At 43.1% G+C, this 26,516-nt stretch overlaps 1 protein-coding gene across 4 annotated transcripts in view; it reads right to left on the reverse strand.

Moving 5' to 3' along the window:
* Nucleotides 1–26,516, reverse strand: part of Tiam1 (TIAM Rac1 associated GEF 1) — a 335,042-nt gene that overhangs the window by 11,039 nt on the left and 297,487 nt on the right. For 3 of the 4 annotated variants that reach the window (XM_090348555.1, XM_090348551.1, XM_090348565.1), the window contains 8 exons: nucleotides 15,081–15,260; nucleotides 12,212–12,280; nucleotides 11,785–11,910; nucleotides 9,547–9,655; nucleotides 4,477–4,656; nucleotides 4,282–4,400; nucleotides 2,443–2,551; nucleotides 5–63 (listed from right to left, as the gene is read on the reverse strand). In XM_090348555.1, coding sequence (XP_090204681.1) covers nucleotides 5–63; nucleotides 2,443–2,551; nucleotides 4,282–4,400; nucleotides 4,477–4,656; nucleotides 9,547–9,655; nucleotides 11,785–11,910; nucleotides 12,212–12,280; nucleotides 15,081–15,260 — 951 coding nt within the window. Of the gene's footprint in view, nucleotides 1–4; nucleotides 64–2,442; nucleotides 2,552–4,281; nucleotides 4,401–4,476; nucleotides 4,657–9,546; nucleotides 9,656–11,784; nucleotides 11,911–12,211; nucleotides 12,281–15,080; nucleotides 15,261–22,223; nucleotides 22,405–26,516 lie in introns of those variants that run through there. The other variant, XM_090348576.1, reaches the window with a different exon arrangement.

A 26,516-nucleotide genomic window follows, 5' to 3' on the forward strand; every position in this document is an offset into this window, starting at 1 on the left:
TTACAAGTTTCTTCTTCTGTTTGGAGCCATCTTTATATACAAGAACCACAGCTGTTTTGAACACTGGAAAAAGAAAAAAAAAGGCAGTTAGGGTGTGAACTCTATAGTTTTTCCCTATAACAGACATCACTTGTGATAACAGCACTGAGAAAGATTTCAAGAGGAGAAAGATCACAGGATCCCAGGGACAGGCCCCCAGGCCCCTCCCTCGCTGTTCACAGCTGTGAACATCAAAAGCCTGCTGGGACAAAGTTTTCCCATGCAAAATAAACAAAGCTGAAATAACTCCTTTCTCCAAACATTCAGGTAAAACATCCTGTTTTAGTTAGATTATGCCAAGGTTAAAACTTAAGCTATACATACCCAACAAAAATCTATATTCATTTAGTCCATTTAGGAAATGTTTTATTTCTTGAAGTTACCATTTAACAAAGCAGTTTATGAATACAATGCATCTTGGTCCATGTCATCCTTTTCAATATTTGTACCCACCCCTCCCCACCCAGCCCTTCCCTCACTCTTAATTTGGTGATATACATTGAACTACTGATAATATTCTCTTCTTCATAAGTCTTGCCCCTCTCATCTCCTCACCCTCTGTCAAGTACCTGTGCTTTGTGGTGTTTTATTTGTGGAACTTCTCAGGCAATATATCTGTATACACTTGTGTACCACCCAACATATTTACTTATAAGTTTATAAGCTAATTCTAGCTTCTGCACATGACAGAAAACATCTAACCTCTTGAACTCTCTCTGTCTCTCTCTCTTAAACACACACACACACACACACACACACACACACACACACACACACCATTCATAATTTGTGAGGTATAATTCATATTTTTGACCTAAAGAAATGAAACTTCTTTTTGCTTGTGACAGGATTTCACTATTTATTCCAGGCTAGCCTCAAACTGGTGAACTTCCTGCCTTAGGCTCCCGAGTAGCTGGGATTACAGATACGTACCAATATCCCTTTACTTGAATATTAGTTTATGAAGTAGAATGCAATCCCAGCTTTTCCAAAGAGAGGAAGCCAAGAATGGACTGCTCTAGTCCTATATTCTTTCAGAAAGTGGGGCAGTCCAGTGGAGTTTTACATAACCATGCAGAGAATCATTAGGTAATGCCATGTGGAACGTGCAGTGATGTGACCCCTCCTGAAGCAGAATGTAGACCTGATGCCCAGAAGAAATGGACACGGTTTCCTCATCTTCCCTGTCCATCCCCACTTTTCTCTACATGTGTGCAATATCACAATATTCCTGGTGGAATAAAACTACCATTTTGAGTTTCCAGGAGTGGGGACATTGGGAAGTGACCAGGTCTGGAGGGCTGGACTCTCACAAATGATTAGTGGCCACGGCTTGTGGAGTAGCTAGTATTACAGGTGTGAAGCATGCATCTATATTCCGTTAAAGTTATTCTCATTGAAATAGCATCAAAAGTCATAATGGTTCTTTTCATGTATCAGGGACATCACTAACGTCTCAGTGAATGCTAAGTGAATCTAGGTTGGAATCCCAAGGAATTTTGGTATTAGACACTCTAACTAAATTATCACCATTTGGGAATTCTCTGTTCATATCAGAAAGTGGAAAAAAGAAGCAGTAAGCCCCTCCCCTTACCCCAAGTCCAGAGGAAGCATGCAGGAGAGACAAAGGTAACAGCCAGAACTGCTATTCCTAGGGTGGTCAGGAAAACTAACAGCTTGCTTCCCATCCCTGCCCCCGGCCCCCAAGACAAAACAAAAGCATTGCCTGCTGACTGTTTTGTGCTCAGGAACAGAACTGCCATCAACATCGCACGTTCACACACTGCCAATGACAGCCATGCTTTCCTGATACGGGCACAGCTCCCAGAAGTGAGTACCAGGGAACCTTTCGAGATCTCTAATTGTGTCCACACACATCTACCTCCAGATGTACCTGACACCAAATCGAGTCTCCTAGAGCTACAAGAGTCCTAATGATAACTGGCTTCCCAAATCCTGGCACTGAATATAAGCAAGGCAGTGTAAATGGAGTCAAAACCTACCATGTGGAGTTTCAGAAACAAGAGTCTGTTTCCTCTTGATTTTTTAAATTTCACTTTTCCTTGGTTTATTATTCATGAAGTTTTGAAAAGATACTCACCCCAACAGCCCAAATCTTTAAAAAGGATTTGAAACGATTCTTTCCCTGTCTGTATGTTCTATCTGGGACAGATGTGATCACAGCCGCATCACTAAGCAGCCAGGTGGCTTTAACGTTGTGATATTGCGTGTATCAACTACAAGTTTCATTTCATATTTGTGACAGGCTTATGGCTGAAGCAGGAAAGCCAATTCAGCAATTAATAGCTTTGTTTTAACAAATCATGTCTTGAGAAAGACATATTCTTTTGGAAAGAAAGACAGCTGTTTTCCTCTCCTTCGAAGCCCTCCTCTGATACATACCAAAGGCTGCCAGTTCAGGTTCCTTTTTCCATTTTCCCAGCGAGGCAGGCGGGTTTAGCCAGATGACTGTGGTGTGTAAAAGGAGGTCCCCCATGCTCAAATCTGCGACCTGCCAAGTTTGAGACAGCACGAAACTTACGATTCAAACTCAAGTCTCCATCGAGTCTTAAACCATGGCAGGCTGGTGTCTGTTTTGGCTCCTCTATCTTTCCTAAGCATCGTGGGGGGAGTCTTCCTTTTGCGCCACCCCCCCCCCAAGCTCACCTCTTTCTTCTCCACTTAAATGTGGGACATGAGATGGAGGATCATGTTTCCCTGGACTCTGGGGCCCTAGACCTCAATGGCTGTCATTAGCTCTCACCCCTGTGACTCCACTCACAGCTATCAACACTTTATCGCCGTGTAAGGAAAAGGGACTTTTCAATGTTTCAGGTATCATTTGTTGCTCACTTTCAGCTGTATTTGTTCCTGTCACGACTTCTTCCAAGCAAATTTTTGGATAGAGAAAGGTAAATGGGCCTATCACTGAAAACTTTGTAGTCATTCAAAAAACTGTTGCTGTTGTTGCTGTTATTGTGGTAATTATACTGGTGATTCTGGAATTGGAATTCAGGCCTTGCACTTACTGAGCAGGCACTCTATCACTAGAGCCTGTCTTGCCTCTAGCCCTTTCTAGTTGTATTTCAGATTGGTTTTTGCTTTTTCACTGGGCTGGTTTGTATTGTGATCCTATTTGTGTTTCTCTCCTGGTTGAGATGGCAGGGTAGGTCACCATAGTAGCTTTATTAGTTGAAACTGGGGGTTGGGGGAAGATGGTAGTCTAGGCCCTGGAAACCATTTAGTATGTGACAGAACTGACAAGCTTCTTGTCAGCTTCCCATACTGGTAATTTGTACAGCTCACGAAGTATGTTATAAACACTCACATGATGCTTAACAGATAAAATGTTGGGGGCCAGGAGTTTGGCCTAGTGATAGAGTGCTTGCCTAACATGCACGAAGACCCAGGTTCGATTCCCTGGTACCACATACATAGAAAAAAGCCAGAAGTGGTGCTGAGGTTCAAGTGGTAGAGTTCTACCCTTGACAAAAATCCAAGGACAGTGCACAGGCCCTGAGCTTAAGCCCAGGACTTGCAAAAACAAACAAACAAAAAAGTTCCCTGAGATGGGGTCTTGCAAACCATTTGCCTGAACTAGCCTTGAATCACAATCCTCCTCATCTCTGCCTCCTAAGTAACTGGAATTTGAGCCATGAGCCTATAATAAATGCCCCCAGCCTCTCAGTCAGATATTAGAATAATATCCCAGAGGCCTCAAGGATGAACAAAAAGCTGATCATTAGAAACATGTTTCTTATGCGAAGTCAGCCCAAGGCTGTGTGCGATGGCTCAAGCCTGGAAGCTCCGCTAGAGTACAATTAAGACATCAGCCCATGCAAAAAGTTAGTGAAAAGAGAAGCTGGAGATGGTGGACACACCTGTCATCCCAGCTATGTGGGAAGTGGAGGTACAAAAATCACGGTCAAGGCCACGCTGTTCAAGAGCATATTAAACACACACACACACACACAGACACACGCAAAGAACTAAAGCAAAAAGGGCTAGGCGTGTCTCAAGCGGTAGAGCTCTATCACAGCAGGCACAAGGCTGTGAACTCAGTCTCCAGCACTTCAAAAAATGGCTTATTTGTTGTAACCTTGGTTACATCAAAAAGAAACAACAACAACAACAACAAAAACCCCAGCAATGTAACTTGCAACTATCACCCACATAAAGACAACCCACAAACCCCAGCATTACTGGGGTACCTTGAGAAGAAGGAAAGAAAGGGCGCCTCACCTCTTTCTTCTCTCCGGTCTGCTCGGCTATCAACTGGTCAAACACAGCCCCGAATTCTTCATGAATTTTCTGCATCTCGTTGATATGACTGGCGACTTTATTCATCGTCTTGATGGCCACTAGAAGGACATGGCTTGTAAGACGAAGAGGCCGTGCACACATCCTCCCGGGGGTGGGGGTGGGGGGAGCACTCACCATCCAGGTGGTAGTGCTCTTCACTCTCCACGTCCGTCAGCGCGAAGAGCTCCTTGAGCAGCAGAGGGTACTTGAGGATCCTCTGGATAGGCTTGATGAGGTAAGACTCCAGGGTGGACGAGTGCTGCTGTCTCGGGTTCTGGGCATCCAAGAATGCTTTGAAGGCCGTATCCGTCTTGGCTGGAAGGAGGGAGAGAGAGACAGGCTGTCATGGCCCCCTCTCCCTGTGGATAATCAACCATAGGCCTAAAGAATCACAAAACTTTCCCCTTCAACTCTCCTTACTCTGCCTTCCTAAGCTTGTATGCATGCCACTGTGGAAAGAACCTCCTTTATTTAAAAAAAAAAAAAAAAAGTCAGGGAAACAAGCTCCATGCTTGTACCCATGAGCATGGGCATGGGGATCAGGGACAGAAAAACCTAAGATGCTCTTATATCCAATACTAACCAGCAAAATGCCACACATAGAGCTGTAGCTCAAGTAGTAGAAAGCCAGCCTTGGGTAAAAATGACAAGCAAGAGCACAATACCCTGGACTCAAGCCCCAGTACTCACACGAAGGGAGGGAGGGAGGGAGGGACGGAAAAGAAACAGAGGCAGCAGCACCACAGTCCAGCTTCAGTGGGGTGAGGCTGGAGCCCAGGAGTGGCCTGTTTAATGTGGACTCTCATGCTTAGGTGGGGATCTAAGAGACAGCATCTTCCTCTCTATCCTCACTCTCATTTCTGTCCCAAGCTCTGGAGAGCTGTGGAGCTTCAACAATCAGAGGAGCCACTGTTAGCAGGTGATTAGGAAAACAGAGAATGTTGTCTAGGTACAAGGGAAGATTGGAAGACGAAAGGATAATATATGCACGTGATGTAACAGTTCCTTCCTTCCTTCCTTTTGTGCCAGTACTGGGGCTTGAACTCAGGGCTTTCCACTCTCTCCAGTGATGAGAGAGGGCTGGGCCAGACTCACAAAGCTTCAAGCGTCTTCCATCTTCTCTTGCTCTATTGCAGCTCTTTCATTTGGCTCTTCCTGAGTTGTTTATGATAAACAAGCAAACAAACCCAACCCATATCTGAACACTCATTCTTCACATTCAGACTTCACATCCATCTACCTGAAATCAGATACGGCATCCCAGGGACTTACTGTGTGTGTAACAGTATCTGTTGTGTCAGGGGAACTCAGGTAGTTCCCAAATGAGTGAATACCAATTTTTTAAACCCAGTGGGCACATATTTATATGCATATGTATAAGTCACATACACAACTCCAGTCCCAGAGGGTAAACCTGTGAGCTAACGCCAAAAATTTTATAAAGCTCAATGTGAGATTGTCGAGTGCTTTCACTATCTTTATACAATTCAGAAAAACAGCAACACAAGGCCATCGTTGTCCATCTCTGCTGTCCTCTTAGGAGGAATCAGACTTCCTGAACTCAGTCATCAGTTCTTCTTCTTCTTCTTTTTCTTTTTTCTTTTTTGCCAGTCCTGGGCTTATGCTCAGGGCCTGAGCACTGTCCTTGGATTTCCTCAAGGTTAGAGCTCTACCACTTGAGCCTCAGCACCACTTCTGGCTTTTTTCTATGTATGTAGTACCAAGGAATCGAACCCGGGTCTTTGTGCATGCTAGGCAAGCACTCTACCCCTAGGCCAAACTCCCAGCCTCATTTCTTCTTTCAAAGAAATCACTGGGGGCAAGTGGCCTAGAGGCCAAAAGCCTATGATCCAGGGAAGCTGGGCCAGACCAAGAGCCTATGTGTGGGGAAGCCCGAGCTTGGACATGGCATCCCAACTCTTTGACCTTATCAAGAAGAGGGCCAGGAACTCTATCTACCTCCGACACACACCAATTCTCAAGTCCAAAGTGTGAGTGTGGCTCCCTGACCCATGAGATCTGTTTTCTATTTGAGAGGAGCATGTGCCTCACAGGCCACAAAAGTATTCCTGCTTCTTTCTTTCTCTTCCTTCCCTGGGTCATTTGGAAGTCAGAAAAAAGTAGGTCATGCCTGCTGTTTTAACTGATAGTTTTTGATGACAGAATAATGTTTTTCAGGTGCAAAAGATAATGCTATTGTATTATGAGAAATCCACAGGGGCAGAATTTAATCTAACTGAGCGATGAACAAAGTACTAATTGTTCAAAGGAATATAATGGGTATATAATTTCACTATAGAGCAAAGTATTCTAAAATGGTTACTTTAATAATCTGATAGCAGTTAGCAATCAATAAAGGTTTTATAAGAAATATGCATACACAGAGAATCCAAATGGTGAATGTGACATGTAGATCAGACAGCAGAACAAGACAATTTCTAGAATACTTTTCTGCAGACTAGCACTGTCGTTGTGTCTGTCAGTTCCTGGAGCAGGATCTTTATCATCCACATTACCACTATACAAATATTTCCCATAATTCCAACCCAGGTTTCTTTGGTAGCAGCCTGAACAGAACACATACATGGGAATTATTCAAATATCCAGGACTTTGACCAGCAGATAGATGTCTGCAGGGCAATCACACTGGAATGTTAGAACAGCTGATCTCCAGAGATTCTAGGACTCTGGTCAATTCTATGATAAACTAAGGAAATGTTTCTTTAATACTTTTCTTCATGGGGGGATATAGAAATCTTTATTTATATCAATGGATTCTAAACATTTACTCTACATTATATTGACCTGTGAAAGCATTTGGATTCAAGGAAGTGGGTTGTTCATGTTTTGAGACCAAGCCTCATTCCATAGCCCAGTCTGGCCTCTGAGTTGCAATCCTCCTGCCTTAGCTTCCCCAGTGCTGCTATTACATGCAGGTACCACCATGCTCAAGTCCAAAGTAGATATATTTTTAATGGACCCATAATAATTGTACACATGCATGCAATGTAGTCTCTAAGTCAGAATAATTAGCCTATGTAACACCACAAACATCTATCACTCATTAATGCTGAGAACACTAAAAAAAAAAAATCTCTCCTCCAGCTGGGCAGGGTGGCTCACGCCTGTAATCCTAGCTACTCAGGAGGCTGAGATCTGAGGATCAAGTTTCAAAGCCAGCCAGGGCACAAAAGGACCTGAGACTCTTATTTCCAATTAACCTCTAGAAAACAGAAGTGGGGCTTGGCTCCAGGATAGGGCTCAGAGACAGTGTCCAGGCCGAGTTCAAGCCCCACGACCCTCCCCCGCCCAAAAAAAAAAATCTCTCCTCTGGTTATTTGGAAAACACATAATATTCTTGTTATCTATAGTAAACCTACTGGGCCACAGGACATTATATCTAATTCCTGTGGATATGTATAGTGTTATACATAGTATATAAATACACATACTGCATATACAGAGTGGGTACTGGGTTTGAACTCAGTGCTTTGGACTTGTTAGACAGGTACTCTGCCACCTAAGCTACTCCTTCTTGCTTTTATTATTTATTATTTTAATTTTTTGGCAGCCTAAGCTCTGAATTCAGAGCCTTGCACTTGCTCAGCAAGCACTGTGCTGTTTGAGTCATGCCTGCAGTTATTCCTTCAGGTTGGGTCAAGTGAACCCACCCAAGTGCCTGAGTTGTCTTTGAACCTCAGCCCTCCAGATCTCAGCCTCCTGAGTAGCTAGGATACAAGTGTGAGCCAACGACAATGAGCTTAAGCGTCTTATGATTTTTAAGACAGAATCTCACATTTTTGTCCAGGGCCAGTCTACACCATCATCCGGCTGCACGGGAGGGTCCCAGGCATACCTTTCCATGTCTGACTTATTTGTTGAAATGACCTTGAATTTCAATTCTTGCAATCACCACCTCCTCAGTAGTTAGGCCTATAGATATAAGACACTTTCTTCTCTGCATTCTGCCTGTTAACCAACATCATATTCCCGCCCCCCTCCCGCCTCTTTACCTCTGGTTATGTTTAACCACTGCTAACCTTAATCCTACTTTATTTATTTATTTAGTCAGTTGTGGGGCTTGACCTACAGGCCTGGACGCTGTCCCTCAGCTCTTCTGGTAGAGAAGCTAGCTCTCTACTACTTGAGCCACAACACTACTTCCGGATTTTTCTGGGTATGTGGTACCAAGCAATCAAACCCAGGGCTTCATTCATACTAGGCGAGCACTCTACCACTAGGCCAAACTCCCAGCCCCCTATTCTTTATTTTATGAGATCAACTGTTCACCTATCACTAACCCCCACACTGCATCATGGAAACACAACTACTAGAGACTTCCAGAATGTTTTTTTTTTTTTTTATCACTTTAGAAAGGTATCTGGGTCATGTACTGGTGGCTCATGCCTGTAACCCTAGCTACTCAGGAAGCTGAGATCTGAGTATGGTGGTTCTAAGCCAGTCAGAGAAGAAATGCCCATGAGACTCTTATCTCCCATTAACTAGCCAAAAAGCAAAAGTAAAGGTATGGTTCAAGTAGTAAAGTGCTATCCTTGAGTGAAAAAGTCAATTAAGAGGGCAAAGCCCCAAGTTCAAGCCCCAATACTGACATAAAGCTGACGTGTGGGGAGGGGAGAAGGGGAGGGATCTGGGCTCAGTGATAGGAAAGAAAAGGAGGAGGGAGGAAGGGAAAATCAGCTTGCTGATATAAAAACTTGATTTTGTTCTGGAAAAAAAGAAAAAGAACTGTAACCAGAGCAATTTTTCATGAATAACTGAAACAACAGTAGTAGTGGTATCAGTAGCTAGTATCAAACAGCCAGGGCCAAAAACAGGCAAAGGAAAGAAGAAATGCCACAAACATGTTTAAGAACTATGATGGCTATTAATAGAAATGAAGGAAAATCAGGTCTCTGCGGGGATTTTTAAACCATTTAGGTTTTTACATAACCACAAGATGCCCCATCTATTCTTATCCCAAATGGCTGAATCTAAACTCCCATTACAAAGAAAACAGATAAAATGAATCATTCGTGATATTAACATACTTATTTTCTCGATATCTGTATGTGTGGCTTCTGGGAAAGTCTACTTGGCAATCAATGGCTCTTGGATTCTGCCTCAAAGGCAACAACCATAGTTGGTCACACACAGGTGAGCTGACACGTGACAACCCATCCGCCCAGCAGTCCTCTGAGGCCTTACCTTTCACCAGAACCTTGGGGACTTTCGTGTGGCTGGCACAGAAGGCACTGTAGAGCTTGAAGCGGTCGGCGTAGTACAGAAAGGATCCCCCCAGAGAGAACAGCACTTTCTGAAATTAATGAGACAATGTACAGTTGTTTCATTTTGCTTCCCATGCAGGATTTAGGGGGGAGCTCACATCTGCCAGAGCACCCCACAAGTGAGCACCATTCACGTTTGTCAGAGCCTTTCACTGCTGGCTAAGGTCCTAAAATTAACTCTGAGAAACCTCAGGGGATTAAATGTGTGCAATAGATGTTCAATTTTTGTCTTCTCAGTATTTATAGAGATGTCCTTGGGTTTCCATGTGTGATGTCTATGATTAAGAAGAGAAATATATATATATATATATATATATATATTTCCTCATTGACATTTGTGTGTGTGCATGTGTGTATGTATGCATATGCATTTGTGTGTACATGCATGGAAGTAGGATGTACTTGAATTTGAAGACTTGTGTTCACTAGGCAAATGGTTTACCTTTTCACACATATACACCGACACCACCATCATTACCTCCACCCTTTCTTTTTTGTTTTATGCCAATATGGGCCTTGAACTCAGGGCCAGGATGTTATTCCTGAGCTTCTTTGGCTCAAGGCTAGCCACTCCAGGCATTTTCTTAGTAGTTTATTGAAGATAAGAGTCTCATGGATGTTACTGCCCTAGCTGGCAGGAAACCACTCTCTTCAGATCTTAGCCTCCAAAGCAGCTCAGAGTATAGGTGTGAGCCATGGAGCCCAGCTCACCCCACCCTTTTTGCTTTACTTTGCTTCTCACATAGGGCCTATGCTTTTGCCCAGCTGGTTGGAGACTAAGTCCTTCCATTCCTGCCTCTGGGATTATAGGCATGTGTCCCCACAACTCAGCTCCCCCCAAACATGCACAAAATCTAATACATAATACAGAGTAAGTTCTGATGGTCTTCTGACTGAAAGAAAAAAAAGTTAAGTGAGATCACACAAAGACTTAGATACCCTTCCTCTATGTTCTACCCCTTCAAGCCCAACTCTTCAAGCTCCAGCAGCAGGACCTACAACCCTGTAAGGCTCCATTATCCTCTGAGCCAGCGTTAACAAGAAAAGCTTTTCAACAAGAAGAGCTGTGAGAGACCAAGCCTTTATTCCTGTATCCACACTACAGGTAGTCATTTAACTTCATATTTACTAAGAACCACACAGTAAGAACAGATTAAACAGTAATTTATTCACTCATTCTTCGGGCCTGAAAAAAATGACTTCAGGGCATAGTACACACAAATGACACTAGGGCTGCATTTGCCAGTGTCAATCTTCTTTGGGGCTTCAGAGGCCTCACACAGGTTAAGATACACTGCAGCTCCCAAGATAAAATGTCACTTAGGAGCTTAGGAAGATATCTAAAATAACAAGAAGTAGAAACCAGTTGCCTGAGGGTGGGTGGCAGTGATAGGAAGACATATTTAGGAGTGATGGCTGTGTTTATTGTCTGGATTATATGGATGGCTGCATGGTGCATGTGTGTGTGTGTGTGTGTGTGTGTGTGTGTGTTCACAACTGGTCAGACTGCATACCGTCAGTATGTACAGTGGATTGTCAATTGTACCTCAATCTGTTTTTGGAAAGTACGAGAAGGTAGGATGTCAGCTAACACAGGCATCAATGGCTTTTGTCAACTGGCATTTCTGCACAGGAAATCTCTGTAGTAAAGGCAAGCATACAGGGGAAGGGATGAGCCCTAAGCATGTTTACTAACCCTCCAGCCATACATCCTCATTAGGGAGGCAAGGACACTGTGTGCTAGATTGCTTTCCTCCTGAATAATGATAAGCAAGGTTTCCCAGAACAGTATTAATTTGTTTACTGGAAAGCCAGAGGTGCTATTTTAATTTGAACATAGCAAATTCATTAAAGGCCCTCTCATAAACAAAATGAAAGGTCAAGGTTGACACATCTTCCAAAGTGGAAGCTGGCAGATGAACCAGTTTAGCACAAACTGAGGTTTTTGGTCTTTTATCAGTCATACAAGCAGCATATTTGGGTTCTTGGAGAACCACTTTAAAAGTGTTCCTATTGTGCAATCCAAAGAAGGGAGCACTGCCAAAGAGTCCAAGAGACTCCACTAGGTGCCATCAGAGGTGTGCCTCTGCCTATAGGACACACCCTACCCACCCTCTACCACCCCCCCACCAGATTAAGCCACAAGGACAGAACTTACCTTAAACTGATCAACTTTCTCAAGCTTTTCCAAATCAGGTACCAGTCTCACTCCATCTTCTAGAGTTTTAAGAAATTCTACTTGAAACTCCACCATTTCTGTTAAATTTCCAAAGAGCACATCAAGCTGAAACAGGAAAAGAAAAAAAAAAAATCTTTCCATTTGTCACTGGATGTTCAGAAACTATTTCTATCGGACGGCAAGGTTTTTCTTTCAGTACTTATCAACTAGGGTGATGATTTCCTATCAGAGGATGGACCGGCTCTTTCATCTCCAAGAATACATCAATGATCACATGACTTACATGATCCCAGCGAGGCAAATTCAGCATGCCTCCAGTGCGGGGTGTATTCCCTATTCCTGCTTTCCTCTCAGCAGCTCAAACTGTAGTGCAAGCCTCACCAAGGGAAGTCAAAATGCACTCTACCTCATCCTGAGTGAGGAACGTCTCTTTCTGAAGAGGCTTCAGGTATCTCTCCATCAGACAGTTTAAGTCCTGAAAGTCAAAAGGAATACCTCATTAGCACATCAAAAAGTCTGGAAAGGAGAGAAGAAAAAAGCACATCATGTCCTGATACTAATAAATCCCAAATGCAAGAGTAATTCTACTCCTCTGGCAAATATCCTGGGTTCTTCAAGCTACGTCGTCTTTGTGGAATCCCTAGAAAGTCATTTTGGATCTAGACAGCAGGAACAAGTGGGGCTGGGTCCCAATAAAATTTTATTGCAAAAACAGACGGTTGGCTGAATTTGGCTCCAGGGCCACAATTTGCTAGTGTAGACTAAAATGCATACTGGACGCTGGTGGCTCATGCCTGTAATCCCAGCTGCTCAGGAGACTGAGATCTGCCAGCCCAGGCAGAAAAGTCTATAAGATTCTTATCTCCAACTAACCACCAGAAAGTAGGAAGTGAAGCTGTAGTTCAAGAACTAGAGAAGTAGCCTTGAATAAAAAAGCTATGGGACAGCACCCAGGCCCTGAATTCAAGCTCCTTGACCATCATCCCCCCTAACCCCCCCAAAAAAGCCAGCTAACACTATTTCCACTTAGGAAATGTAACTAAACACCAGAATAAGTGATAGCTGATATCCTTCTACCTAGACTTAGAAGCTAACAATGATAAAGTCCTTTTTTGTTGTTGTTTCTTGTTTGTTTTTTTTTAATGAGATTCTGACCAGGTGTCTCACACCTATTATCCTAGTTACTCTAGAAGCTGAGATCCGTGGATCATGATTTTAAGTCAACCCAGACATGATAAACCCCAGAGAGAATCTTCTTTTTTTTCTTTGCTTCTTTCTTTCTTTCTTCTTTTTTTTTTTTTTTTTTTTTTTTGTTGTTGTTGTTGTTGCTCATGAGGATTGAACCCTGGGTCTGGGCACTGTCCCTAAGCTCTTCAGCTCAAGGCTATTGCCCTACTCCTTGAGCCACAGGGCCACTTCCGGTTTTCTGGTGGTTAACTGGAGATAAGAGTCTCATAGACTTTAGTTCCTAGGCTGGCTTTGAACCCTGATCCTCAGATCTCAGCCTCCTGAGTAGCTAGGATTGCAGGCATGAGCCACCATATCTGTCTTTTTTTTTTTTTTTTTGCCAGTCCTGAGGTTTGAACTCAGGGCCTGGGATCTGTCCTTGGGCTTTTCTCAAGGGCAGCACTCTACCACTTGAGCCACAGGCCCACTTCCGGCCATGAGGAATTGCATTCAGGACTTCCTGCATGCTAGGCAAGCACCCTACCACTAAGTCACATTCCCTGCCCCACAAAGAGGCTCATCTCCAATTAAACAGCAAAAAGACAGAAGTGAAGGTATGGCTCAAGTGGTAGAGTTGCCAGCCTTGAGCAGAAAAAAAACTAAGCAAGAGGGCGCAGTCCTAAGTTCAAGCCCCAGTACGGTTAGGGGCAAGTGGGGGGGAGGGGATGATGAGTATAAATATATAACTAGCCACTAAAAAATTATAAGAAAAAGTACATATGCATAAACAAGGGAAATATGAATTATCACAAGGAATAAAAATAAACAACAAAACCCTCTGTCTAAGCCAGCGACCTGTGGCTCAGGCCTGTAATCCTCACTACATTTGGGGCTAAAATTTGAGTATTAAAGCCAGCCTGTAAAGGATAAAATCTGTGAGACACTTATTTCCAATTAAGTATCAAAAAAACAGAAGTGGAGCTGGAGTTCACATGACAGAGCACTAGCCTTGAGCACAAAAGCTCAAGGACACAAAAAATGCGGTACATGTATACAGTGGAATTCTACATAGCCAACAGACAAGATAAAATAATGGCATTTGCTGGGAAATGGATGAAACTAGAGCGAATCATGTTGAGTGAGGTTAAGTCAAGACCAAAGGAACAATATGTGGATATTAGATCCAAACAGTACAAGAGCAGTGACTGGATACACAGGTACTCAAGGTCATTGACATGATCTTGGAGATATAAATATAACTACATAGACATAAAAATCTGTGATGGGTTATACACTCTATAGATATAATGTTATACTATATAGATAGATAGGTATCTACGACATACAAAATCTCAGCTTAATTTTAATTTTGTTCTTAAATTTATATGCCAGTGATTGCATATAGAGATCCCATTCTTTAATACTTATTTGTTAAACATGACATTTGAAATATGATATTAAAAAAATCAATGTTAATAAAATCTAAAAGGGAAAAAAAAAGCTCAAGGACAGCACCTAGGCCCTGTGTTCAAGCTCTAGGACCAGTAACCCCCCCAAACAAATAAACACACAAACAAAAATGTTTTTTTTTTGTATTAACTCTATAAAAAATATACAGTAAGGTTAGAAGAATAACTTTACAGAGGCTGGGCATTTGGCCTAGTGGTAGAGTGCTTGCCTAGTATGCATGAAGACTGGGGCTCAATTCCTTGGTACCACATACATAGGAAAAACTGGAAGTGGTGCTGTGGTTCAAGTGGTAGAGCTCTAGCCTTGAGAAAGCCCAAGGACAGTGAGCAGGCCCTGAGTTCAAGCCTCAGGACTGGCAAAAAAAAAATTCACATCATCATCAGTGCTGCATATTAATATTCGTTGATATAAGTGTGCATCCCCATATATCTTCTGATTCTAAACTGCTAGAAGCGGCATACTTCCCTAATCAACAGGAGAGCCAACACTCAGAACGAAGGCCCAATTCCACAGGAGAGCCCAGGATTCCAGATCCCCACACCCCGGCCTTGTTCACCACGGGCAGGAGGCCGTGCTCAGACACACCGGCTGCGGGTTTTCTAGAAGAGCAGTGAAGGGAGGCAGGGGCCTGGACGTACTTTGACATAGGTGCGCTCGGTCTCCAGGAGCTCGCAGATCACCTTGCGCAGTTTATCCGCGTCTGACAGTTGTCTCATGGTGGCCAGCTGAGGCCCTGTGGCGTCCTGAGGCGATGGGCTCGAGTCAGAGGAGTTCATCTCATGCAAACTGCGGCAAAAGGCGGCTACCTGCTCTGTACTCTTTGGAGCACAGGAGATGAGACAAGGCAGGGGTAGTTAGCTCCCATCAGTAACCTTCCCGGTGAAGATACTCACAGATAAATTACATCTCATGCTTCCCAAATCCCTCCACATCAGGAGAGCTCCAAGAAGGCAGAAGACAGCCAGAATAACTTGCAAACACCAAGTAAGCGCTCACGGCAGGTCAGGCACCGGTCTGATGCTCTTGATCTTCCCATCTGGTAAGGAAAGTCTACTTATGATTCCCACTGGACAGCTGGGACAAGGGGACCCAGAGAGGTGATGTAACTTGCTGAATATGACACATTACTGGGAGCAGAGCTAAAATCTGAACCAAGCAGTCTGGTTTCAAAACCTATGGGATTTCTGTTGGTGGTGTTATTTGTGTTTGTTTGTTTGTTTCTGAGGACTGGCCTCCAGGATATGAGGCAAGCACTCTACCCCTGTGCCTAAACCACATCCCAAGCTGAAGCCTAGAACCTTCACCCACACTCCCATACATAAGGTGCAAGGGAATTCAACATCACCAGACCCAGTCCAGAGCACTATCTACTTATTTTGTAATGGTGAGGATAACTTGTTCGTATGTCCATTAAAAAGAAAATCCTTAATTTATGGCAGATATGCCCAATGTGAGTTTTTGTTTTGTTTTGTTTAAGAATGTTCTCTAACTATAGATTCTATAATAGGAAAAAGGCATAATCATGCTCTGAGAAGAGGGAAATGGGCCTCAAACAAGCTCAAGAAACAGACAGACATACAGACAGACAGACAAAGCAAGAGAGATGAGCCAGGTTAGAGTGTGGTCACTTACAAGCTACTTGGAAGGCAAAGAAAGGAAGGATTACAGTTTCAGGTTAGCATGGATAAAAAGTTATAGAGACCCCTCTCTCAACAAATAAACTGGGTCTGAAGGTATATATCTGTATAGAATGGCAGTTGTGTAAAAAGAACAATAGATAGGAGGGCCTTTTTCAAGCTAGCTATGGACAGAAAAACACAAGCCCTGTCTAAAATATAATCTAAAAGCAAAACAAGGATAGAGGTGTGGCTCAAGTGGTAAAGCTCCCCCATACTACCAATTTTTTTTTTAAGAGAGAAAGATGATTCAGATGAAGACAAATGTTTACTTAAACATTTTCCATTGAATTAATTTAAGATTCTAACATTGTACCCTGTCAGGCAACTCACAACAGTTCTTTAAAGTTCAGGCTGGTGAAAGGGGTGGCTCTCCTCCTTGGAATATACTAGAATCATCTGAGTGCATTTTAAACCTCCAATCCCCAGTGCACAACCCAGAGCATGTAAATAAAGATCTCTGCTCGGGGATGTGCCAGAGCCAGCGTTATTAAGGCTCCCTAAGGAATTGCTCCAGAGCTATTCTGGAGCACATGTCTAGTCTATCTGTCCAAATGTGCTTCCTTAAAATGTTTCATGGAGAACTCCTTAAGGATGGTGGCTGTCAGACCTAAAGGAACATAGGCTCCAGGTTTCCCTCATTTGTAATACATCTAGGAATCTCCTAGCAGAGGATTACAATAGCTCAAAAGCTGTGTACATATGGCCATATAGAATGAGACTAAGAGAAATGAACTCTAAGATATGGAAACAAGAGGTTGATCTTTGTGGTTGTTCTTAATGTATTATGTGAAGTTATTTCTTTTCTCTTTTTTTCCCCTTATAGTTAATCTCATGTGGTTACTGCATCTGACTTTGTTATCTGGTATACTATATATATGTTTATTTTTTTATTTAATAGGGTAGGGAAGGGGAAAAACAAGGTGGGTGGGAGGGGTAAGAGGAGGAAAAGTGAGAGAACAACATGAGAAGGGGTATCAGTGTTCAAGTAATGTACCCACTACCTGACAAATGTAACTGTAACCCCTCTTAAACATTATCCTGACAATAAAATAAATTAAAAAGTAAATACAATTTTAAAAGAGGATGGTGGCTGTCTTCTTGGACTGCTCTTCTATTGTCTAATTCCAAGCTAGGCACAAAGGCTACATTTCTGGTATACTAGTGCATATAAAGAACTACTTCTTAGATGGAAGTGGTGGCTTACCCCTGAAATCCTAGCTGTTACTCAGGAGGCTGAAATCTGAAGGATAGAGGCTCGCAGATAGGCCAAGCAAAAAGTTTTCATGACCCCATCTCAACAGAAAAAAGGGGCCATGCTGGCATATACCTGTCATCCCCAAAGCACAGAAAGGACAGGCCCTAGTCCTGCCATCTTATCCTAGAAATCAAAAAAGCAAAAAGGACTAGAAGTGTGACTGGAGGGTGAGTCCTTGAGTTCAAAACTTCAGTAGTGCTTAGAGAAATAATAGCAATTAAAAAATATTTCTTTGTAATCCAGGAAGGACATGGAGAATCGTCCCCTGAACAAAAGCAGCTACACAGTACTGAGAGGTGAGCTCGGCATGTGTGAAGGGCGTAAGTGCTAAAGGATGCTACTCCATGGAGCTATTTTTAAACACAGAAGACAACTAACATTAAGGAGCCTTTGTCTTATTTGCATATGCAAAAGAACATGAAGATTGCACAGGTCAGGGAAAATCAGAACTTAGCAAGGATGCAATAGTAGGAAAGAGCAGAGCCAGGACCCAAACCACAGAGCCACTGTTCCAATTCTCCTACAACGGCTCAGGCTTAGTCGTTGCTACGGAAAACCCAGCTAGAAAAATGTCAGTCACTTGCCAGCAGCTCCATTCGTTTTTCTATGTGCACGGTGTTTCAGATACCAACAATCTCCTTCCCCCAATTCCTCCCATAGATAATTGTGGAAAAACCCATTCAAATGGGCCCAACTATAAGGTACCTGAATTTCACCTCAGTAAGGCTGTTTTTAAAGAGATGGATGTTTTTGTAATCAAGGATTCTTTTTCTATAAATGAACTGTATGCTTTTATTTAGTTCTGATAGGATTTTTTCTAAATTCCTATTATCTTTAGCATACATTCCTAGGACTTTGTCAAAAAAAATAAAAAGGAAGTCAGCTCCTACTTGTAATCCTAGCTTTCAGGAGGCTGAGACCTGAGGATCATGGTTGTAAGTCAGCCTAGAAGGGAAGCCCTCTTATCACCAACTAACCAGCAAATAGCCAAAAGTAGAGATATGTGGTTCAAGAGATAGAGTGCCAGCCTGAACAAAAAGCTAAGCAACATTGCCCAGGTCTTGAGTTCAAGTTCCAGTGCTGGCATATACACATCCAAAAATAAACAAATATATAGGAAGTCACGTCTGTTTTCAATGATAAATACAACAGACGACTTACATAACGCAGTTATGGGAAGGGATAAAAACTCCACAGATGGCAACTGCCCTGCTCTCATCTTATCCCAGCCAAGCTGAAACTGGTACATGTGTTACATCATGCTTTTCTTTTTTCTTTTTTCCTGGGGTGGCAACTGCAGGCTGAAGTTGGCCTAGTGCTTGTATTAGATGAGGGTTCTATCACTTGAGCTAAACTCCCAGGCCTTTATCTTTTTCTTAATTTTCTGAGATAGTCCTTGTTTTTATCCTCCATGGCTAGCCTTAAATCCTGATCCTCAAGTCTTTACCTTCCAAGTCACTGGATTACAGGCATGAGCTCCAGCCTCTGGAACAATGCTTTTCTAAGTGCTCATCTGTAATGGCAGTTGTATGTCCTTCACCCAGAACAACGGTCAAAGTCCTACTGTGACAAATGCACTATCACTGCGATTGCATGAACAGCAGAATACACTTACGACCTAGCGAAATGACCCCTCTTGAATCATGTCCTTGAGTATTGAATCAAGTAGGTCCCCCGACTTCTCGAAAGCACATATCATCGAGGTGAGCTCTTTGACCCATCACACTCAGGAGACACTTCAAAGACACTTCCCATTCTACCAGCCCTGAACAGGAAGCCAAGAGGGCCATATCTCAGAACAGGTGTAGTCCCCGGATTCTCATTGGCCCTTTGAAGCCATAAACACTTGAAGGGTGTGAAGGGGACAGCCTTTGCGGCCTGTGTGGAGGGCACTGTCTCTAAAGTGTGCCATCCTAAGTTTCAGTAGCCTGGTAGGAGAGGAGCAGGGATGCTGCCAGGATGTGGCCCACTCTGGAGTGACAGCCTGCTGTCAGCCACCACACTGACCCTGAGCAATCTGTACATTCACCTCTTCATCAAATTGTGCCTTCTACCAAGAAATACAACACAGGTCCCCATTATCGGTGGGGTCACTAGACAAGATTTCGGTTATCTGATATCAGAAAAGTATTCAAATTTGTCTGGGCTTTTTCATGAGAAACCAAGAGGCCATATTCAAAAATATTTATGGCTGGAGCACTGATGGCTTATGCCTGTAATCCTAGCTATTCAGAAGGCTGAGACCTGAGGATCTCAGTTCAAAGACAGCTGGGCAGAAAAGTTAGTGAGACTCATGTCCAATGAATGGCCAAAAAACCAGAAATGGAGCTGTGGCCTTGAGCGAAGAAGCTCAGGAACAGTGCCCAGGCCCTGAGTTCAAGCCCTGCAACCAATAAAACTTAAAAATTAAACTAGGAAAAAAAAAAAACCTATTATGGTAGGATAGATCATTTGTATTCTTATATTTTCTTATGCATTTTCAGTATTATACTACTATAGTTTATCACTAGTTGTTAATCTCGTTATCATTCCTAACTTATAACTTAAGCTTGACCATAAATTGGCAGGGGAAAATGGTAGAAGTGGGGTTTGGAAGTATCCACCATTTTAGGCAACTGCTGGGGGCCTTACAAAGTACAAAGCACAGATAAGGAGAACAATTGTACCTTTACATTCCAGGGGACACTTAGGACTTGGGAGTCCTCCCTGGCATCACACTCCTGAGCCTGGTGGCTTCCTGAGAGACAGGGGACAAGGTCACCTCTGTACTAGTAGCCATTTCACTCCAACTCACTGGCTCAAGAGTTCAGGTATGCCCCAAGAGCCAGGTCCACATGGATATGACATAATCTCTTTCTGTCAATGTGTATTATTTGAATACAGAATAAAATAGTACCATAGAATTTACAAGCTATAAAGACCATGAAGGAGGTTACGGAGCTCTGAAGCTTCTTACTGGCGGGAAATAAAATTAACTAAAAAGAATGGGATATGACATTGCAGAATTTCCCTTTTCTAAAACCTTGACCCTAAAAAGCTCTTGTTGGTGAAATGACAAAGGCAGGGTTCCCCCCTCTAAGCTAGGGGTGTTCAGTGTCATGATTTGGCTTTCAAATCTCCAGTTCCCCAACCTGCCCACACCACCACCAGAGCTCAAGTTATCATTTAGGTCAAAATCCACCAAGTGCTGAAAACTACACAAGTGCCTGAGTTAGAGGTGCTCTTTTCTAAACCTCAAGGGGACAGACACGCCCTCTACCCCAAGCTGTGAGGTGAGAGGAAGAGAGCTAGGATTGTTCTAGTGCCAAAAGCACAAGTCTCTCTCCAGTGAAGGAACAGCAGTTAGTCACCCTGGAGACCAAAGTGCACTCCCAAGCATTTAAGAGCTGAAAACTGTAAAAGGGTGAGCAGAGGCCTGTCAGGATGGAGAATTTCCCAACATTAGAAAAGACAGGACAATGGAGAGGAAATGGGCCACTTTACCGGGCCAGTGTGAAGCTGGGGGTTTTATAATATCCTTTTCCTCCTGGAGGAGATGAAAAGAAAGTACAAAAACGGAAAGGGGGCAGACTTTTAAGGACACATTATCAACACAAGCCACCCAGCTGTTAAAGCCTTTCCTGTTATGCAAGGACCCAAGAGCAGTGTCTGCCTTCAGATGAGCCCGGTTCTAAAACGTTGCTTTGACCGAGTTAACACATCCCACAGATTTAAAAGCACCAAAGGTGGCCTCAAATCCTATGCTTTCATGTGGGCTTTTTTGGGGGGAAACAAATACCAAAGTGATGTGTATCCCCATAAGTTCAGAGTCAGGTATATACATGAGTAGCTCTTTTATTATTATTTTTGTCACTGTTTTTAAATTTCTTCAACAAACTTCAAAGAAGAAAGATCCAGGATGGACAAACGTACTTGGATAAATCAAGGCTCACTCTCTGTCCAAGATTAAATTTCACTGAGTGTGGATAAATTCTTGCACAAAACAATCAGAGAAGCTTGATTTCATTTTGTTAAACTATTGCACACCAGCTCATGACATTTTCTTTTTAGAGTTAATACTTACTTATAGGCACTGACTTACAGAACTAGGTCAGCTAACTTTAAACGGTTAACACATCCCTGAGCCAGCCTTTTCTATCCAAGTCTGCAGAAATAAAGCCCAAAGCACTTAAAGATTTGAGGGACTGAGCGCTCGCTCCCCCCTCCTAACCTGGGTGATAGTTTTCCAGCAAAACACACTCTTGAAACTTCAACAGCCAAAAGAATGGGAGGGGGAGAGAGGGGGAGGGGACTCACAGTGACAATTATTTATTTGGGAGAGGGGGGAGCTACACCTTTTTGACATTTAAATACCAAAGAATAAATGACAAGATTCTAAGCCAAGTCAATGGTACACCACATAACTGATACCACCACTACTTACACACATACACAAGAAAAGAAAAAATAATCAAGCTACAATATATATGCTGTGACAAGCAAATCCTCCTGAGAGCGAATATGGGAATAGAGGCTAGATGCCAGTGGCTCACACCTGTAATCTTATTATTCAGGAAGCGGAGATCTGATTATCACAATTCAAAGTCAGCCCAAGCAGAAATGTCCACGAGACTCTAATCTCCATTTAGCCAGCAATAGAGAGCTGTGACTCAAGCCAAGGGGCAGTGCCCAATTCCTGAGATTCAACCCCAGCACCAACACACACACACACACACACACACACACACACACACACACACACACACACACATATATATAATATGGAAAGGGAGTGATGATAATCACCCTTCCCTGAGCTCAGCAATAATTTTACTGAGCCCCGCCACCTCCACAGCAGACATGCTCACCAGATGTAAAGTACGGTAGACTGAGTCACCAGACCTGTCCCCATTTTCCGTCCGGGGCTTGCGCTTTATCTTCCACAGTGCAGACATCGTCAGGAATATGTTCTCATGGTAGTTACTTCCACCACTTTCTGAGTTCGGCACGGAATGGGAAGTTTCTCAAAATGCTCAAGGAACACCAAACCCCATCCAGCAGGGCAGAGAGCATCCTCTCTGCAGGATACCCCATGCTCGCTCTCCCGGCTAAGTCTGCAGTCACATGTCAACTCAGACAGGAGGAGGATTGATTGTAAGACCCCTACAGCCACCCCAGCTTCCCGTCCTGGCCTCGGGGAGACTGACAAAGGCAAAGCTGTGGACAAGAAAGCAGACGTTGACTTCACCTGGCTAAAACAAAACTTCCAGGAAGCCCCCAGCCAACTCAGGAGAGAAAACAAAGCAGCAAGCACCTCCTGGGATGCAGGCTACATAGGAGCTGCTCAGCCCTGCAGCTAGCACCAGCTGATTGGCCAGCATCCTGCATAGTAATTGCAGGCCCGCCCCCTGCCCAGCTCCAACAACTCGGCAGCTCTCTGAGGGGTGAGGAGCCAGGAGCAGGCGAGACACAGAAGATGTTCTTTAAGGATATACAAATTCACACCTGGCACTAAAGTGTGGTTCCATTAAAAACAGCAGACATCTCTGAGATGACCCTCCCAAAAAAGGTATTTACCTATTTGGATTAAAAAGAGGGAGAAAAGTAACTTTGAATGGAAATACTCTAAAAAGGACTCTAATAGGTTTGCTAAGCAGAAAGCAAAATCTCACTCAGGAGGCTGAGATCTGAGGATTAAGGTTCAAAGTCAGCCCCAGCACAAAAGAACCTGACTCTTATCTCCAATTAACCTCTAAAAAATGGGAAGTGGGGCTTGGCTCAAGGGTAAGGCAGTAGCCTTGAACTGAAGAGCTCAGGGACATTGCCCAGACCCAGGGGTAGGGTGGTAGCCTTGAGCAGAAGAGTACAAGTCCCATGACTCACAAAAAGAAAGAGAGAGAGAGAGAGAGAGAGAGAGAGAGAGAGAGAGAGAGAGAGAGAGAGGGAGGGAGGGAGGGAGGGAGGGAGGGAGGGAGGGAGGGAGGGAGGGAGGAAGGAAGGAAGGAAGGAAGGAAGGAAGAAAGAAAGAAAGAAAGAAAGAAAGAAAGAAAGAAAGAAAGAAAGAAAGAAAGAAAGATCTCAGCTGCCCAGAGTCCAGGACGCATGACACAGGATTCCACAGCCCTAACCCCATTCGCGTTGTGTTGCACAAGTAAGTTTTCAATTAGAAGCTGTCATGGGGGCAGGGGAGGGAAGTGAGGCTTTGAGAAGGTGGCACCCTTGATTACGAGAGGAAGGAGGTGGCTTAGAAAGGGAAAGGCACACAGAATGCCCAGCCACAGGGCAGCCCCTCCCCCTCAGGGATGTGACATTCTGGCATCACCACCTCTGAGTTAAAGAACATAATTATCCACTTACTCCACTCTAAAAGAACATACTAGCCAGGTAACAGTGGCTCATACCTGTAATCCTAGCTACTCCAGAGGCTGAGACCTGAGGTCATGGTTTGAAGCCAGCTCAGGCAACAAAAAAAAAAGTCCATGAAATGCGTATCTCCAATTAACCAGCAAAAACTAGAAGTGGTGCTGTGACTCAAGTAGTAGTATGTTAGCTTTAAGCAAAAAAGCTAAAGGACAGCACCTTGGCCCTGAGTTCAAGCCCCAGGATTTCCCCCTCCCCCGCCAAAACAAGCCCCAAATGGCACAAAGCCACCATTTAACTTTTATTTATTACTAGGGCTTGAACCTAAGACCTCAAGCTCTTGCCCAACTTTTTTGTTCAACAATGATGCTCTACCATTTAATTAATTGAAAGTAAGAGTTTCTCAGATTTGTCTGTCAGGGATAGCTTCACACTGTGATCCTCAGATCTCAAGTCTCCTGAATAATTACCAAAATCTTTAAGACACTGGAGAAATACCGAACTTCAACACGCTGCCTTTATTCCAGCTACAACCTGTGCTTCATGAAGAATGAATGGCCAAAACATAAAACCATCACAATTATCAACAGCATTACACACTCAGCCAAGGGGCAGGTAGACAGGGACTACTAGTATTTTTATTCACTAGTTACATTTCTATATCCAGTGAATACGAGTGTGTTCAAACAAGGCTAAAGTATTCTTCTACACAATGGCATATTGATACAAGAGTTATAATTTTTAAAAATTAACCTTAATTAAGAAATACCCGTAAGACATAGCATTAGAAAAATATGTTCATGGCTAGATATCAAATTGGCCTCTAGAACTACTAATAATTAAGCTTGACACTTAACGGAAAACCTTAACACGCCTGCCAAAAGGTATTTTGTTGTAGCTTTGTTTTCTTCTTTTTTGTGTTTCTGTACTGGGGTTTGAATTCAGGACCTGAATACTGACCCTTAGCTTTTTCCCTCAAACCTGGTGTTCTACCACTTGAGCCAAAACTCTACTTCCAGCATTTTGGTGGTTAATTGGAGAAAAGAGTCTCACAGACGTTCATGTCCTGGCTGGCTTTGAACTTTGATCCTTGGATATCAGTCTCCTGAGTAACTAGAATTACAGGCATAAGTTGCCAGTACTGGGCTTGGAAGGCAGTTCTTAACACTGCTCATAATAATTCAAGGACCGAATTTGCATCTTGTTTTTTCCTCACAGAGCTAGCTGGATGGGTGAGTTTCCTCAAATCACTTAACTTTTCTGTTCAAGGATTATCCTGAGCAAAGCAACAACAACAACAACAATGAAAAAAACAAGAACATCGTTCTCAGCAGTAGTGAGGATGATACTGGGTAAAACGAAAGATTATCTAATATAAGGAGAACATTAAATCAGCATTACACAGTAGGATACACTAGCCAGGATGGCAGGAACAATTTGCAATTTGTGCTTTCAAATATCCTAATAAAATACCCTAAGAGATATTTAATCCTCATCAGGAGCTACGTTAGTAATCTAACTTAGGATGCAAGACAAAATATTTCAAATAAAGAAATGTTTTAGAGAGAAAATTTCTGGGTACAGTTCAATGCACTCCCTGAACCCAATCTAGCAAGAGAGAATCTGAACCCTATGGTGTGAACACAGACCGCTCTGTCATCTGTGGAAATAACTGGGTAATCAGCCCAACTCCTCATCAGTAACTCTTAAAAGACCCAGAGTGTGGGACATTCCTGTAATCCCCACCCTTAGACGATAAGGGAAGGAAAGGAGAGGGGAGAGTAGAGGAGAGCAAGGGAGGGGAGGGGAGGGGAAGGGAGGGGAGATCTTAGAGAAAGATATGAATACAGAGTAAGACAAAACAGGAGAGATGTAGAAACAGCTCATACCTTAATTTTTTATGTGGTATGAACGTTTGAATTCAGGGCTTCAAATTTGCTAGGCAAATACTCTACAACGTGAGCCATACTCTCAGCCCTTTGGCTTTTAGTTCATTTCTCAATGTCTCATCACTCCCACATCACTGTGAATGAAAGTGTGAGCCTCTGCTCCCAGCTCAGAAATAGTTCATGTTTGAGTATCATTGCCATTATCGGGGTATTTTTCCATAATTATATTATTTGAGTTGATGATGAAATCACTGGGTAAAAGATTCACTCTGATTTTTCACATGAGAAAACAAAAGACGTAAAGTCTATGCATTTTTTTCAGGTGACATAATTAGTGCCAATCAGAAGAATGAAAGATAAATAGATTCGTATAATTGCCCATTGATATGAACAGATGAATAACTGGAAACAATCACATAATTGAGTTTTCAGGAAGTCTTCTGAAAATAGGTACAGGTTTTGTTGTTGTTGTTGTTGTTGTATGTCTGTGTGTGTACCAGTAGTGGGGCTTGAACTCAGGGCCTGGGCACTGCCCTTGGGCTTTCTCAAGGCTAGAGCTCTCCCACTTGAGCCACAGCACCACTTCTGGTGTATATGGTTCCAAGGAATCAAACCCCCGTCTTTGAGCTAGGCAAGCACTCTACCACTAGGCCAAACTCCCGGCTCTGTCCCTTTATTTTTCACTTGAGGCTGACACTCTACCACTTAAGCCACAGTTCTACTTCTTGCTGGTTAATTAGGTATAAAAATCAGATAGACTTTCCTGTCCAGGCTAGCTTCATACCATAATCTTTAGATCTCAGCCTCCTGAGTAGCCAGGATTACAGCGGCGAGTCACTGGTGCCTAGCAGATGAGAGGTTTTTAAAGTGCATTGTGTTTTGGAGACGGTAATGAAAAGGGTTGCTGATGCG

The sequence above is a fragment of the Megascapheus bottae genome, chromosome 1 (assembly GCF_031878675.1).
Source record: "Megascapheus bottae isolate mThoBot1 chromosome 1, mThoBot2.hap1, whole genome shotgun sequence".
Lineage (NCBI taxonomy): Eukaryota > Metazoa > Chordata > Mammalia > Rodentia > Geomyidae > Megascapheus > Megascapheus bottae.